General features: G+C 35.3%; 1 protein-coding gene across 3 annotated transcripts in view; it reads left to right on the top strand.

Moving 5' to 3' along the window:
• LOC105563433 (octopamine receptor beta-3R-like) overlaps window positions 1-17,294 on the top strand; it is a 95,749-nt gene that overhangs the window by 7,077 nt on the left and 71,378 nt on the right. For 2 of the 3 annotated variants that reach the window (XM_012015023.1, XM_012015024.1), the window contains exons 2-3: window positions 2,924-4,712; window positions 5,017-5,311. In XM_012015023.1, coding sequence (XP_011870413.1) covers window positions 4,053-4,712; window positions 5,017-5,311 — 955 coding nt within the window. In that variant the 5' untranslated portion in view covers window positions 2,924-4,052. The remainder of the gene's footprint in view (window positions 1-2,923; window positions 4,713-5,016; window positions 5,312-17,294) is intronic. The other variant, XM_012015029.1, reaches the window with a different exon arrangement.

Here is a 17,294-nt window from a genome sequence, read left to right as displayed (position 1 = left end):
CTATCCACTAACCCCTGTGCAAAGAATTTGATCCCCTTTTAAGGCTGCGTATGTAGACGCAAGGATTCACGGAAGAATACGACGTTAAGGATACCACGGTAAAGAAAGTCAGCAATTTCCTGACGGAAATTCGTTAGAAAGATGTTAGAAGTTCATTATATCTACTTCGTTATATCTTCGTTATATATAGTATATACGCTTTCTTCCTATCATCGCACATAAATTTTTACTAACTTTTTATGATTATGCTATATAATTATTTCAGATTGCTGTCTCAATTATCTTATTGTGTTATTCTTGTCAATATTATAGACGTATAAAAATCTATAAATAAAAATTTAGAAGTAACGTAAACAATATATAATAAATATATATATTGTATATAAATAATAGAGAATAGATATATTATATCATTTACTATTGTTAAGTGTTGTTGTAAATGTACATTTATTTTTGAACAGTAATATTAATTCTTTTAAATTATGATTCATATCGAGTCAAAAATACTATTTAATTTCCAAATTACTTTTTGTAATTATATTTTTATTTCACTGTAATTAATCAGTTTACGAAAAAAAAGCTACATTAATTCTTTTGAAATTATTTCAATTTAATTTCTTAATTTAACTGTGTTATTTAATAACCTTATCTGTTCGCTTTTCATAATTGGAGATATTTCAATTTTCCTCCTTTTTACAATAAATCACGGCCGAGTTTCACGACGAATCGTTTTAAGTGGAAGCCGCTGGCTGATTAAAAGTTTTTCTTTACTTTTGCTTTGTCTTGTAATTACTTAGAAGGTAGGCGAAGCTTCGAATCGAGGGCGATCTAAATTTTGCGATACCGCGGATCCTCCATTAAAAGAAATCAAGACATAATAGTACCTATTTAAATTGCAAAAATAATGCGATATCGATATCCTTAGGATGGGAAAGAGGTTTTTTTTAAATAAAAAGTACAAATCTTTAATGTAAAAATTATGGAAACATGCAAATAGAACGATTGATAATCCCTTTGTGAATATTTTGAATGTTTCTTTTAAAAATAAAAATATTGAGGCAAAACTTTAAATAAAGGATTTGAAAAAGATTTTCGAGATATAATGAATCTCTGTATATCGTTTCAATATTTCTCGTAAAAGTCAAATTCAGTAAACAGTAAAAATAAAGAGTTACAGGATCATTTGATACAGAAACATTTGATGAAGTTTTTGTTAAAAATGTTTTCAAATATCTCAACAAAATAATCTTGTTTCATTGAACTTAAATAAGTTTATTATTTAAATAAATAATGTATTATTCGTAAGCACGCTTTTTATATAACGTTTAGTATTTTGTATGTAATGCAAGATACTATATTATGTTATAAAAATTTGTCAAGAAGTTTTGTAATTTCTTTGTGTTCTTTTATGTCACATTCGTTCATTACATTATGTTTATGTTTACCAACAATTTTTATATTCTAAATTAGTATTTATTATCGCGGAAAATAATAATTACCGTAATATATTTAAAACAATAGCCAAGCATCTCTCGCCATAATGCATTCGTTGATTGTTATTCGGGCAACGAGGAAGAACCCTTCTTTCCCTCATTCTCAATATTTCTGCCGCAAGAACCGGGAAGTCATTAACCTCCTTTCGCGTTTAATATGCTGCCACTGTGTCACCATTCCGCCGATGACGATGTAGTAATTAAAGATCGCCGCGAGCGAACGAGCATCCTGAGAATCCGCTCGATGTTTCATTATGTCGACTACTGATATACAGTCGTGCGATTATATCGCATCTGGATGATATCCTGCTGCTGTGTAATGTCAAGAAATAAAATAGGATAAAGTATTCTCATCTCACTACATCGCTCAGTTACGCTGCTTTCCTTTTAAGAGCGACAACGTGACTGATAATTATGATTCATACAATTCTCGAGTTGTACAATTCGTGTGACTATGCATCTCTCGAAATTCTCGCGAGAGAATCTTCATTTATTATTTTTGCGTCTGTATTTTGTTTCCGTCGTTATTATTAATATGTACATTGTTTAATCGTAAAATACATCAAGCTAATATAAGGAAACAGTTGAAACAATTTAAACTATGAAAGTTTCGACTAGCTGAATGTATAATGTTTGTGATGGTATACAGACTCATTGGCTTGTACAAATTGATACATTTTCGTTACTTAAGTTAGAAGTAAAGAGTTTTGCTCTCTCGTCAGTATAAGTGTTTGTGAAATGCTTTTATTAGATCTCTTGATATCGATCTATTCTAGCCATAGCTCTAGATTATAGTCATGCTTAAATATACTTGCTAAGAAATGTCTGTCTGTCTCTCTCTCTCTCTCTCTATTATAGCTAACCACTAGCTAGGGGCGATTGCATTATATAGAGGTTCATCCGCAAGTAAATCCTCTTAATGGCATCGCCTGTAACACATACACATATCTACTGAAACATTTAGATAATTGAAAGTTCCGAGAGGCCTTCTTATATTAATATCCATCATCTATCTTGTGCAAGTACGTTAATAAGTATAGATTTTAACGAGCATATCATGCAGTCAAGTTTAAAGTGAAAGGTTAGACGTGTTAATCTCTTCGATCACTGGCTTTGGCGACGTTCCACGTGAAATTTTCTCGAAATTCAGATTCAACCGCGTTACCGCATAAATTATTGAGGAAATGCATCGCGTATTAATATATAGAGGTGTTAAAGTAAATTAAACAAATTAATACCCTAAATTTCGTTCTTTCAAAGATGAGCGATTTGGTTACGTGCGATTAATGAGAATCCTTTGATTGTCCTCGTCGACCGGAACAAGTTGATTAAAATGAATAATTCATTTTGGTAGAATTTATATCGGTCCATCGAAAAGTAGATCGGACAAATCGCATTCGGCGCATATACAATTGCCTGTCGTTTTACAGAGTTATTGAGTGTCATCAAAAACCTCGATATGTTATCGGAAATGGTGCTAGATCGAACGGCGAGGCTTATTAAACTATCATGCGTGGCAATCAAAATGGAGTTTTAATCCTCATTATAAATCGGCATTATTCCTGCAATTGATTAAAAATTCGCGCCTGGACCAACAAATGCCAATCATGGATAAATTAATAACAATAATCCGTGCGAAACTATCGCGAGACAATTTAGTGCGACTTAGACTAAATTGTGCAGAAAATGACGAAATGTTTACAGGAATGCTCAAAAGACTTAAGTTAGAAATTGAGGAGGACGAGACTCATCCTAGAAAAAAATATCCACATTAATTACATATATGTGGACGACACTATATGTATAAAGAAATATATTTAATATATACATGTATAAGATCTTCGAAGAGTACAGTTAAGAACAACAAAGATAGAATAAAACTAAAGAATAAATCAAAAGATAGAAAGGAATTAAACAATATATATGTATTAAAAGTATATGTACATATATGTATATTTGAGTCACTTTTGGCAGAAGTGACATACAGAATGGTGCTATGCAACATATTATTTTCGCTAACAAAAACTTGTAGCATCACAATTGTGCATTCGCTATTGTACTATAAATAAACCGGAACTTGGACCACCGATACAAATCAAGAACGAAAATCACAATCACGCATCTTGAAATAAAAAATAATTTTCTCGAGAGATTTTGAAGAATACTGAAATATTTTTTCTATTTTCATTATAACGCAACAAAATATCCATCAAAAGCATCTATAATTAATTCAAGAAATTTCAAAGAATCTCGAAATACTTGTTGCATTATCTAATAATACCGAATATCAGTCACCACAATTACGTAATTAAATCAAAATACGGAACAAGTTGGCGTACATATAAATGAGTATCACGATGATGCTTTTCTAAGGAGGGATAATCGATCTCTCTCTATTCGTGATGATGAAAAAGAAGAGTAATTCATCTGACTACGCCCTCTTTACCATCGATGGACTCTCGAACACCACGAGGTCCAAAATGAGCGAGGGATTGTCGAAGAGAAATCGTTCTCCGTAACGTAAATGGTGAACCGACCAACGACGCATCCCCCGTCACCATGTTGAACGTAATGGCGGCGATGTCGACGGGCCTACCTCAAGAAGAACCCACGTCTTCGTCAGTCCTCATCAACAACACCATTATCGTCTCCAGCACGACAGCGACCACAACAACAGCCGTAAATCTAACGTCGTCCGCGGAAAACCCGACGGTGGAAAATCTCCCCGAGAATGTGAACTTGCTGTTAATGGTGATCAAGGGTATCATTATGGGTACCATCATAGTCACGGCGGTTCTGGGTAACATGCTGGTGATCGCCAGCGTGCGCAGGCATCGCAGATTACGAGTAGTCACCAACTGTTACGTCGTCAGTTTGGCAGCGGCCGATCTCCTGGTGGCGATGTGCGCCATGACCTTCAACGCCTCGGTGGAGCTCTCGGGAGGAAAATGGCTCTTCGGGACGGTCATGTGCGATCTGTGGAACTCGCTGGATGTGTACTTTAGCACCGCTAGCATCCTCCATCTTTGTTGTATCAGTGTGGACAGGTATTACGCCATAGTGAGTCCGCTTGAGTACACGGTGATAATGAAGCAAAGTACTGTGGGATGTATGCTGGGTAGCGCTTGGGCCCTGCCGGCGCTGATAAGCTTCATTCCAATTTTCATGGGGTGGTATACAACAAAAGAACACCTGGAGTACATGGTGAAGCACCCGCAGGTACGTGGGAGTTCGTTTTCCTTTAAATGTCAAAAAAGTGATTAATGTATGAGTTATGAATATGGTAATTGTCGTTAGCCCCTTAGCAATATAAGCTGTCTTGGTGTGAAAGACGGATTATTTTAAATTTCTAAAAATTAAAAAGAAAATGAAAGATTCTAATTCCAGCGATAATAAAGGACTGCCTCGTTCTTTTTATGCAAATTTTTTAAGTGTTTATACTTTTTATCGCGTTCATTTATCAGCTGTTTAAAAATTAATTATTTATAAGTGAAATAATTTGCGACATTCCCTGATGTTACAGAGCTGCGAGTTTCGAGTGAATTTACCGTACGCGCTTATCAGTTCTTGCGTGTCCTTTTGGATCCCAGGCCTAGTGATGATTATCATGTACTGCAAGATATACAAAGAGGCGATTCGGCAACGAAAAGCGCTCAGCCGGACGTCCAGCAATATTGTTCTCAATAGCGTGCACCATCATCGCTCATCCCGGCACCATCATCATCAACAGATGTTGTTGCAGGCCGCTGCCGATACCGGTGAGCTAGCTCTTCACACAGCACACTTCGCGGTGCCCACGGAGCTCCACGCCGTTAACGGTGAGTGGAACTCCGTTTATGTGTGCGTGCGCTTGATTATATTTCTAAGAATAAATAGCAAGAGCCGAGATGAAGGCTCACTTTATCGAATTAATAAACTATAAGTTTACTTAGACATCTGACGTGCGATGTCTTAAACTCTTGTCGCTCTTCATAATTTCAGAAAGAGAATTTTTATTAGAAAGGTTACTTCGTTCACGGAAATATTTAAAACATTTGGTATATAGAATAGAAAATGATACATAATAAAGAATACTCGGCTTTTAATTAGCAATCTTTTAGGTCGTTATCTGTGTAGAACTTTTACACATATACTTGTCGTATGTATACGGAGAGTTTCTCTTAAAATTTATCCTGAAAATCATGTAATCGTGGGAGATGGCATTTTGAAAACTTTTACGAGAGTTTCTTGAAATTTTACCATACTTTTTACAAGTAATTATACTCAGTATACATTTTACTAGTAAAATGTTCTTGGAAATGTCATATTGTCCCACGATTACGTGATTTTCAGGGTAAATTTGAAAAGAAAATTCTCTCCCCGTGCAGTTACGAATTCAAATTCAAGTTCAAGAACGCGGAACGTCTCAGCAGAAATTTTCGAACTCGACTTGTGCGACGAAATGATAAGAATTAGCAAGCGACAGTTACACTCACGTCGCAAGTTTAATGCAGCAATCAAGACTTGAAACGCATATTCTCGCGTCGTGCGTCTGTTGGCGCGGTCGTATATTTCGATAGAAATGGTAAATGCTCGCTCGCGTGAAATCCTCTTATCTCCTTAAGCCATTATACGAACGCGAATGTCCCCTTCACTCCCACGTATAGAATGGTGAACAGAATCCGCTATTTCTACTGCAGTATCCATGGCGTATTTTGCGCGATTACGCAGTGAAACGCGTTTTGTCACCCTATATAGGACCTCACTAATAATATCCTCCGCAATCCATTTTAGCGGCGACATCAATTTAGTGCTATATTCAATCAATAATATAATTTGATAACAGAATGTCTTTGTGTACAATAATTGCAAGAGATAAAATATTATTATAAAACAATAATTTTAAATATTTATAAAATGTTTTAATTGTATTATATTGTATAAATAGAATAATATATTATTCTTATAGATTAGTATCTACGTAATAATAATCTCAATAATCTTTTATTTTGTAATGTCTTTTAACAAAAGCTGTAGAATTTTTCGAAAAGATTTATATTAATTTTTCCTTGACACAAAAAATGTAGAGGGACTAATTATAGATATATCTATATTTAGCTGTATTTCCTGAGACTTTGGTTCTTCAGTCGCTTTAATCAACGTGCGAAATTTATAGACTGATGCGAAATCTTTAACACGGTTCATCATGTGGTGAGAGCGATTTGCAATTATCTATGATTGGCAATCGAAAGCGAGCATTATTCACGCGGGAAAATAGGATTTCGTGGTCCATTAATAAAATCACTGTGAGCTATTCGCATTATCAATGAGTGTCATAACAGTTCGCGTGAATGGATTTGATCAAATCTCCAGTAAATCTCCATACTTAAGAAATTTTTAAATTTACAAGAATAAGTTGAAGTCTGAATTAGGTAGGAAGTTTTTCTTACATTTCTTATTAACGAATAACTCTTTATTTTTTAAAGAACTTGTTACTTTTACAGAAACAAGAAAAATGAGGTTATTAAAATTGTTAAATTGTTTGAAATTGACAATTTAGCTATTTTAAATCTTTTATATAATCTGTTACTTTAATTAATTTTTTTAATAATAAAAATAATTAAAATCTATTTCTCAGAGTTAATAAAATTTGTATTAATTGAAGTAAAAATTTAGATTGTAAGTAAAATAAATCGGTAACAAATAATACACTTGTTAAACTCATGCGCGAAATTAATACATTTATTTCTATCGAAATTGATTTAATATTAAAAAATTAAAATATTGTAAAGTTTAAATGAATAAATAACATACCATATTCTCTGGTTAATGAAATTGCGTGCAATTTCGATAATTTGAATGGTCAGATATGCATGTGAGCTTGTACTTCAATGAGATTGCATTCCGCGAATGTTTAGTACGCTCACATATTATACGCCTCGTCTGGAAAATAATGCTGAAGTCAAGTTGTTGATTGCCAGCATAAACACATGTGCAGACGCGGTCAAGTATTTCCAACTTTTCCTACTGTCAAAACCATATTCTAAGATAATTATATTGCGATGATGGAGGTACTCGCATTCGAGAAAGATAGAGAGAGAGATTCGCGCTTTCTAGTATTCTGAAACACCCTCACATTAATTTCTCTCTCTCTCTCTCTCTCTCTCTCTTATTATTGAACTTTCTCACTGTTTTTAACTACATAATTTGATTTCATTTCTTCAGTTTTCACTTTAATTTTTTTAGACGGTTAAATATTTGATCATATTTCAATATTTATTACTACGAATATTTAATAGTTATTTAAATACGTGTATATGCGTTATACATATATGTATTTCTTTAAGACATTATATATAATTTTATATAATTTTCCAACGAATTAATCAATTTGATTATTATGTATTTAATTACTAGTCATTATATTTACATAATTAACAATCTCTTGGAAGAAATTTCTTAATTGGAGTTTTTTCTTTAATTTTCAAGCAATTCGGTTTTTTTTAAATAAAATGAACCTGCTATTATTATTCTCTGAAAATTGCTTTGTTAGTACAATCACTGATCGGCTGAATATCGGTAGATGCTCTTCATTTTAAATGTTAAAGCCATGTGTCGATCGATCGTTAATATTATGTAGCCACGAAATATCGGTGAAAGTTTGCGCAATAATATTAGCTGCGTTCGGTATTGCAAATCCGAGGCGTTGGAGTGCACTTTTGCATTGGAGTGAGCGAGAGAGGAGAAGAGATAGAAAGGGAGGAACAGCACTCCGATGCCTCAGATTTACAATGTCGAACGCAGCTATTGGTGCTTGCGAGTTTTGCTATCGCAGTCGCATGCGCGAGTGTTGAAATTGTTATAGAAACGCAACGATACATGGCGTTATAGAGGGTTAAGATATTGGATATTAGTTTTTAGGTATTCTAATTGCGAATTCCATTGTACTAGTGCGCACTTAGTGCACACTAAGACCTGTTTACAGTCAATTCTTATATTTAAGGATCGTCTTGGATATCCCTTGATATATTTCTTAGCCAGTAAATGATCCGTATAGCATCCATACGGATCATTTTTTTGGCTTAATACTCTTTGAACATGTATTTAACACAGAGTTAAATATAAAAATTGATCATAAACAGGCCTTAGTACACTCACAATCAGTATGTATTGGTGCAAGCAACCGGATTCGCTATAAGTAATTTTACTTTTATATATTTCAAAAATTTTTGCCTCGAGAAATCTTTGTTTAGAAAACTTATTCATACTTTGAATGTTGATATATGTTTTAGTAGATGGATAAAGATAACGAAAGAAAGAAAAAGAAACGGGCTGTCTTTCGATTGAATTCCTGCGAAAGCAGTTTGAATACACAGAAGGAATACACGGGAGAGTAATCAACAGATTTGCATATGGCTCCGGCCCGTTTCATCGGGCGTTTTCATTAGCGTAGTTTTATCTGTCGACTCGGACAGTCTGAAAATTCAATTAAACCCCATCAAGTTAGCAGTGCGTCCGTGCCAGCCAGTACCTTTCCCTTTTCGCTAACGACGAGGATAAAAATTTCGTTGAGCTATTTTCGTTGAGAAAAAAATAATTGATCATTCCTGGGAAAAGGTACTTTAAAAGTTGTACAAACGATTCGTTAATTGAGAAACGTGTCATGATGAAAATTTAAAACGCGGTTAATTTTCAAAGCAGAGCAATTTATAAAATAAAATTAAACTATTTATTATTCGCGGATATGTTAGAGAAGTAATATTTAATATTCCATATCTTTTATTTGTACAGTGTTTCATATCTTTTTATATAATTTACTTCAATTCTGTATAATCCTATATATAATAAAATAAAATAGTTTATAAAGTTCTACAAAATATTATTTCATAATAGCTTATATCGTATAGTTGTCTATTTTCAGTATTTTGTTTAAGGTAGTTCTTTCTCAATTATGCTAGTCAAAATGAGACTTGACCAATAAAGTTCAATAGACAACGAATTCTTTTATACTAAATTCAAGAACAGATTGTTAAACACTATTGCTTCTCTTAGAATATTAAGAACCGATTAGATAAGAAAGAGTTACAGAAAATGAAATAGTATTCTGAATTGCGCAGTGTTAGCACAGCGTTCACATCGTGGCAACATCACTTTTCGTCGTGAATGCGATAAATTGTGAAAAGATATTTTAATTATCATAATCGAAAATCAGTTGCGATATAAATGGCGGTTTATAAAAAGGAAAGTGTTAGAGCAGAAGCGAAAACGCAAAGAACACTTACTTAACCAAGAAAACAGAGAGAATGGCATAACCTACGTTGCCACATTCGCAAAGCATTACCGTTCACATTGACATCTAAATTAGTTTTGCTGCAAATTTAAAGAAAATCTGTAACTTTATCATTTTTGACCTAATTATCTTAACGTGTACAAGAGTTTTATTTATCCCGAGACGAACATATTCTACATTACCTTAATTTTACAATACTTATTATAAGTATGCTGTAATAATACATGTACCTATTACCAGTGAAAATACGGATGACAACTACGTTTAGCAGTAAGATAAACATACTTTAATGAGAGACCGTGTATTGTCAGCAACAAAAGATGTTATGTACAATTGTGTAAGATAAAAACTTATACAATAAATGTACGTATGCAATAAATATACCTCTGCAAAATGAAACAGGTATAAAATAATAACTTATAAAAATATTATGGATTGGAAATGAAATGAATAATATGGAAAAATCGCGAATCTCGTACGAACGAAAATTATACTTATACCTTCACGAATCCGTTTCATAGTACAAAGCGGAATTTCTCAATGGAAGTTATTGCATCGTATATTGCAATGCTGTATATGTATATCGAGAACATCACCTAATAGATTCAAGTAAGATCCACACACGGAAATCGGAAGGTATCGTAAATATTATCGACGAGAAGAGAGAACCAATATCCCGCCTGGCAATTTCCGAAATCGGAAGCTATTTCCCGGAGAGAAACCCGAACTGAAACCACCGCTTCCTCTCTTCTCTCTCTCTCTCTCTCTCCCTTCCCTCCCTCTCTCTCTCTCTCATACACGCACATACATTTGCTGAACAACATTGCGCGATCATGGAACAAGCCTCATTAAATTAGTTTCGGCGAGGTATTAATTAGGTCGCTAATGCGTTATTAAGGACGTCAATTGTCATGGTAATTTCTCTATCGATGACGTAATATTCCGAAGTTTGGTGAATCAAATGCAGTAAATTTAATTCGATTTCACGAGCCAGTATTCGCATTTCGATTCATAAAAAGTGCTAGAAGCAAAAAATTTCAACATCAGCATTTTCTTGACCGTATATGGCAATTTTAATAATACAGAAAATTTATTGCGAAAAATATTACCTCAGCCAGGGTTTGAATCTGGACTTCCCTACACGCTAGGCGGGCGTCTCACCAATTCGACCACCGAGGCATATGATAATATTAACCGCAATAACAGTATAAAGATGTTGTCTACGCGTCTATTTCAACTTTTTAAACCATTCAAAAAATTTCACTTTTATTGGATTTTTATAATAAAAATTTGAGATATGAATTTCGTTTTGTTACACTTCTTATTGTTACTACTTATAAATAGAATCTAAAATACACAAATTAAACACATACCTATTGTTTATCGCGCGCGCGCGCGTTTGTGTGTGATTGTATTTATGTGAAGTAATCTTTAGTATTCTCATTATGCGTATGTATTTAGTTTTGTTAATCTAATTGTAAATTGAATGACTCTTATTCCCATTATTTTATTTAACTATATTTAACTATAATTTCTGCTAATCTTAAAATTCTTTATTTTGAGAATGTATCAAGATATATGCAACCTCACGTTTTGCGACTTTTGTGCTGGGAGCTTTGCGTTAGTAATTCAGGACTTAAAACGAGGTGAATCTCGCGAAAAGAACGAGCCGGGACGTAACGACGGGAATAAATTAGGGGAGTCGCGTAATAAATGTAAATACGCGTGATTATGCTAAGCAGACGTGCAAGAGAGAAGGTGAGAACTTAATTTTGCCACGAAGCAGAATTGCACTTTAATTCTGTCGCCGGCACGCGACTTGACCCTCGCCACGCGAGACTTAATTAGATAAACATTATTTGCCCACACGGTATGCAGTTGCCTGCCGTTCGAGTTAAATTTAGCCTTTCCCCACGGATAAGCACGTCGGGAAAAGCAGAACTTTGCTTCGTTCTTTGATTTCTTTTAAATGCCATTTTCCAGTAATTATTCTTCTTCAATTTTTTACTTGTTTCGTTTCTTTAATTAATTTTCAAAAATAATCTAATTTTCCACATGTTATATATTTATCGAAAATGCGTGAAATACATCTCGCGAAAAACAAGAGATTTCTTCCGAATAAAACATTTTACAAAAAAAAGGATTACTTAGTAATCTTCGATGAAAGACTATTTGAGGTAGCTGTAAAGAGGATAAAACAAACCATTGAGCAAATCCTTCTCTGTCCAAATAAACGGTGGTTGTGTCAACTGCGAGGGATGCAAGCGAAGCTTGCAGGTTTGCGGTGTTTGCAAAGCAGATTAATACACATCCAATTTCGCTTTTTGATAGAGAATTTGATTTACAATGGCGCCCTTGTGTTGCCGATAACCGACAACTGCGACCGTGACAACACATCGCACTTGCTTGGAAACACCTTCAGGTGCTGTTTGATGGTATATACTTTCTCAATATTTGCGCTCGCAAAGTGTCTGGTCGACCGAAATCGATAGCGCTGATTGTGGATAAATAACGGGGAAATCTGTGTAATCTCTGCAGAAAAGTGGTATACGAACGCCGTTTATACCGTCTGATAAAGAATTTTTTCGTGGTACATTATTTTACAGAATATTAACTTGGAAGGTTAAATGATCTCTGTGATAACAGCTGTTCAGAAAGTAAGCACGGCGAAAGAGCTGGTTAGAATTGCGAAAAAGAGACAACAATGAAATTTTACTCTACTTCACGTGATTTTTTTTTTAAGAACGGAAGTTTCAGAATTTAAAAACGGACTTTCAAGATTAAACAGAACTCGACAATTTAGTCGCTGATAAAACAAGACGAAGACAAACACAATTTCAGTTCTACGAGAAGTATTAATACACACGTAATACAGCTCGCCATACATTTCGAGCGTGGCATATATTTATCAAACAATATGTACATATATATGTACATACATGTAAAACGTATCGCGTTCGCGTGTGACTGTGCCTTTTGGCAAGCTAGACTCCGCGATTCGACATAGTCATAAGTTTTGCCCCGAATCACTTTACCGCATAGTGAATGGAAGTCTGATTAGGTGTCTTCAAAACTTGCTTCACTTGGAACTTTCAGGAGACGATGTAGGTATCAAGGAGAACGTATTGGGAACAAACGCGGTTGATTTCGTGGTTTCCTTTGACGAAATTCGTGCGGACTCAAGCAATACTCTACTGCTTGCGAAACGTCATTCCCACAGTAAATGTCCGCTGTATGTACAATACATATGAACTCCTATATTATGTTGTATTTATGTTGTTATATTATATAGGCATTTCGGTTGGACTTTAGTGCTAACTAGCATTTACAGTTTATCACCCTCTTGTTTCTAACGGCTTCTCAAAGATTGCTTCTCAATTATTTGGTCTATCTTTCCGGCTTTCCAACCGGTTTTAAGATGTCAAATTTAACCGAGTTATTCACCTTCTCGTATTTTTCTTATGTCCGAGCATTTATTACACCGACCGAGTTTTCTCTACGACTGCTTTATACTCAGAACTACTCTGTCTTTAATTTGTTAAAAACCTGCTATCTCACATTAAAAGCCCATAGACATAGTAAATGTAGACTGTGCGTCCCATTGAATAAGCTGAGGCTTGTGAAGAGAGAGAGAGAGAGAGAGAGAGAGAGAGAGAGAGAGAGAGAAGATTTAAGAAGACTTTCTTTCTTTGTCTTACATCATCGTAAAAGAAGAGAATCGTGCCTGCACAGTATTACTCAGGCGTGATTCTCCCTTGTCACGATGGTGAGACAGAGAAAGAAAGTCTTCTTAAATCTTCTCCGTCTCTCTCTTCGCAAGCTTCAGCTTATTCAATGGGACGCTCAGTCTATATTTACTATGTCTATGTGGAAACCCATCTCATAATAAGGAACTTTCCTCTATACAAGGTGTTCCACGGGGAAAGGTCGATATTCTGGGAGGCGATAGTATCGGCCATCTTATGCAAAAATGTTCATATTAATATACGTCCCATTCCCCACTGTTTCCGCGGTAGAGCTACTTGAATGTCTCGTGCAGTCACTTTTTTTTTCTGTACACTTCACCCTTCATCCAACCTCATAAACGTCCGCGGGAATTTACTCTTATACGTCTGTTGACTTGCTGTGCTGATAACATTGTAGAAATGTTCAAAATGCCTCGCATATTCGCAAATGTCGAATATGTAGATATGCTGTATGTTTACGGTTTCTGTGATGGTATGTGCTACTGCAGCTGTTGAATAACACCGTCGACGCTTTCCCACACGCGGAATTCCGAATCTGTAATAAATGTATCACTCGAACACTAAATATTAGAAACAGTACGTAGTGTTTCCTTCTTGTCTTTTTACAACTGTACATTCAAATAGCTCTATCTCGGAAACCGTGGGGAATGGGATATATTCACAAAAGGAGAGTTTGCGTATAGTCACCAGTAACGATTAAAAATTGAGACTGGAAGCTTACAGTCAACCCAACTGGCCAGTTATTTTATTAGTTTATTACACAACGTTTCGATCCTATTTTTTGGGGTCCTTTTCGAGCGATTCTGCAAATCAACAACGTAATTATGAAATAATGTAAGTTGATAAGTGAAACGGGTAAAGTTAAGCAACGCACCTAAGTCAGCTATCGTCGTCGAATAAGACAGAGTCGAGTTATAACTTGTTGTTGTTGATTTGCAGTATCACTCGATAAGGACGCCCCAAAAAATAGGGTCGAAACGTGTGTAATAAACTAATAAAATAACTAACGAGTTGAGATATATTCATATGAACTTTACTTAAAATGACCGATACTATCACCTCCCACAATATTGACCTTTCCCTCCCGGAACACCCTGTGTATGAAGACAATTTCAGACGATTCCCTTGTAGTAGTGTAGGACAATAATGAAGAAACATATCGACGTTTATTTGTGACGTACAGCAATTTGAGATTACGTTACACATACTCGAGAGAAAATTCAACTTCTGTCTGACTGGGCGCAACTGTGCACCGCCAGCACTTGCCAACAACCACCCCCGATCGAAGCCCGGAGACCGATGCAAGCCGCGCGAGGTTAAGGGCGCTCGTGCATCAGTGCCGCGCAAGCGGTTGCATGCCTGTAAAAAGCGGTAGTTTAGATAGAATCTCTAGAGGAGGCGATGGCGGTAAAAGCGGTGGCAAGGTCCACGTACAAACGACGCGTGCAGTGAGTTCCGACAGTCGTGACCGAGACCGCGACCACTCTCTCCTCTTTTTGTTCGGAAAGAGTAGTGCACACCTAGGAAGAAATTAAAAACAGCTCTTTTACGAAGCTTCCTTAAACGTTTTCAAAAATATTTGTAAAATATTTCTGCCTCCCTCCTTTCTCCTTTTGCGAAAAGCAAAGTATACCAGCGGCTCTTTCGAGCGCCACGGCATCGTCGCACTATTGAGAAATTAATCAGTATCGGTGTAAACGGAATTGTATAGATTTGGCCGGATGCAATGTAAATACAAATTGTCTCTCTGGAAGTTGATCATGGAGATCTATTAATAATATCTAGGCAGCCGGATGCATAATTTCTCGGACAATATCCGCGATTACGGTTGCGAGTGGTTTGCAAAATTCACGATTAAAACATTGTCAAGTATTAAGCAAATTTCATGCGGTATACAAATATAATATACGAATGTTATAAACGTATTAAAATAAAATATAAAATGTGTATATTTATGTAATGTACTTAAAATTAGATAAATCACGTGCAAGCCAGAGTTAAAATTGAAATCAAAATGTAAGTAATTTATTAACAAGACATTCACTTACCAAACGGAATACTAGTTTTCGAAAATTAAATATTTTCGCGAGGAGGTTCGCAGTTGCGTTAACAATGAATTTACCATTGGGTTTCGTATAAATCACATTTGAACGTGTACGTCCCAGCAACTTTTTTTCGCGGAGAACAGGCAGAGCTTTTCGTGTCGTTCATCGTGACAAACGACATGAAACACGGTCAGTACGGTACTTCCAATTTTCCAGTAGCCAGGAACTTGGCACCGTACAGATGTCAGAGTACAGAGTTCCCTCCGAACGAGAGTAGTTATCGACGAACGAGCGTGTAGAACAATGCAGAAGTTGGCGTAAAAAAAAAGGAAAGAGAAGAGACGAAAAGAAAGAGCTAACAAAAAGCAGTCTTCATACAATAGAATAATTTTAACGGGTTTCTTTTTCGACGAGACACAAGTTTAGCGAAAAGCTAACAGCAATATCTCGCGGCAATAGATTATAATGGATATTTCCCTTTCTAAAAAAAGAGATGTTACCGGCTTGAATGTCGTTAATATCGAACAATTGAGACCTCTTTTCTGCGATGCCGATTGGTTTTCTCGATATGCTTCACTTCTCCTTTAGGTTCGTGTCATGTTTTAGATTGCATGTGAATTTTGACAGTTTCTGAAAAAATATACTTAAAGAAAGTTAGAGACTAAACACAAAGTTAAAGAAAAAGAAGTTAAAATTAAATATCTAATTGAGTGAAGGAAAATAAAAGAAATTCTTATTATTCTAATGAGTTACAACGATAACTAATCTTCTTCTTAAAAAGGTATATATAATAAGAGATTTAATTATTGACACTGTTCCGCGATACTGATTTTCTCGCTTGGCTTTGTACTGCGAGTATCTGTCAGTGCGGAAATCATGTAACATGCATTTTGACAGAGTGTCAACGTCAGATTACGTCTTCACATGAAAAAATCTTAATATGTGAAGATCACGAATAAATATAAATTAAAACCAAATAGCGCGCGCAATGCTATTTCCAATAAAGTATTTAATACCAATTTAAATTAATATAAAAGTATATAATTCCATAATTTTTGCTCATAATAAATGAAGATTTGCAATTAGTAATATACATTTATATGCATCAACTATTGAAGTCAAATCTCTAATCTTAGTAATTAGAATTTACGTAACAACGATTTTTGTTTCGAAACATTTTCTCGGTTGAACAGAATTTAATCGTTAATTTAATCAATAGCTACAAGTTCGCAGAATGATATACAAAACGTAGTAACAGTCACGGAACAAAGTAATGTAAAATATTATTAAGTACGGGATTTTCCATTACGCAGACGGGCCAACGAATTCTCAACGTTTTTTTGTTGTTTTTCACTCGGCGCGGTGACGTGTGATGTTTTTGCGTGCTATCGTGTACCTGAAGGTCGCCGCTTTCTCATTCGCTCGCCGAACGTCGAGCCGGCAAGCAGTGGCGAGAGTTGCTCCGTACGTGTTATTACTTTTCCGTTATCGGATTCCAAGACTCGATCGCGACGAACGCAGGGATAAAACACTATTGATTTGCACACCTTCATTAGTAACAAGTAACGTTCCTTGACTAATTAAGCTTTGACAACTTGTGACGAGAAACGGATTGCATGTTGAGGCGACGGCTCTTTATCAACGTATACATATTTCATGAGACTAACTCGTCTAAAATTTGAATGTAAATCGTGGTACTTTGTCGCGGTTACATCTCGTTTATGCACCGCGCTTTTAATTA

This window comes from Vollenhovia emeryi, unplaced genomic scaffold (assembly GCF_000949405.1).
Source record: "Vollenhovia emeryi isolate VEMERY1.0 unplaced genomic scaffold, V.emery_V1.0 DF939175.1, whole genome shotgun sequence".
NCBI lineage: Eukaryota > Metazoa > Arthropoda > Insecta > Hymenoptera > Formicidae > Vollenhovia > Vollenhovia emeryi.
This window is presented reverse-complemented; position numbering and strand designations above follow the sequence as displayed.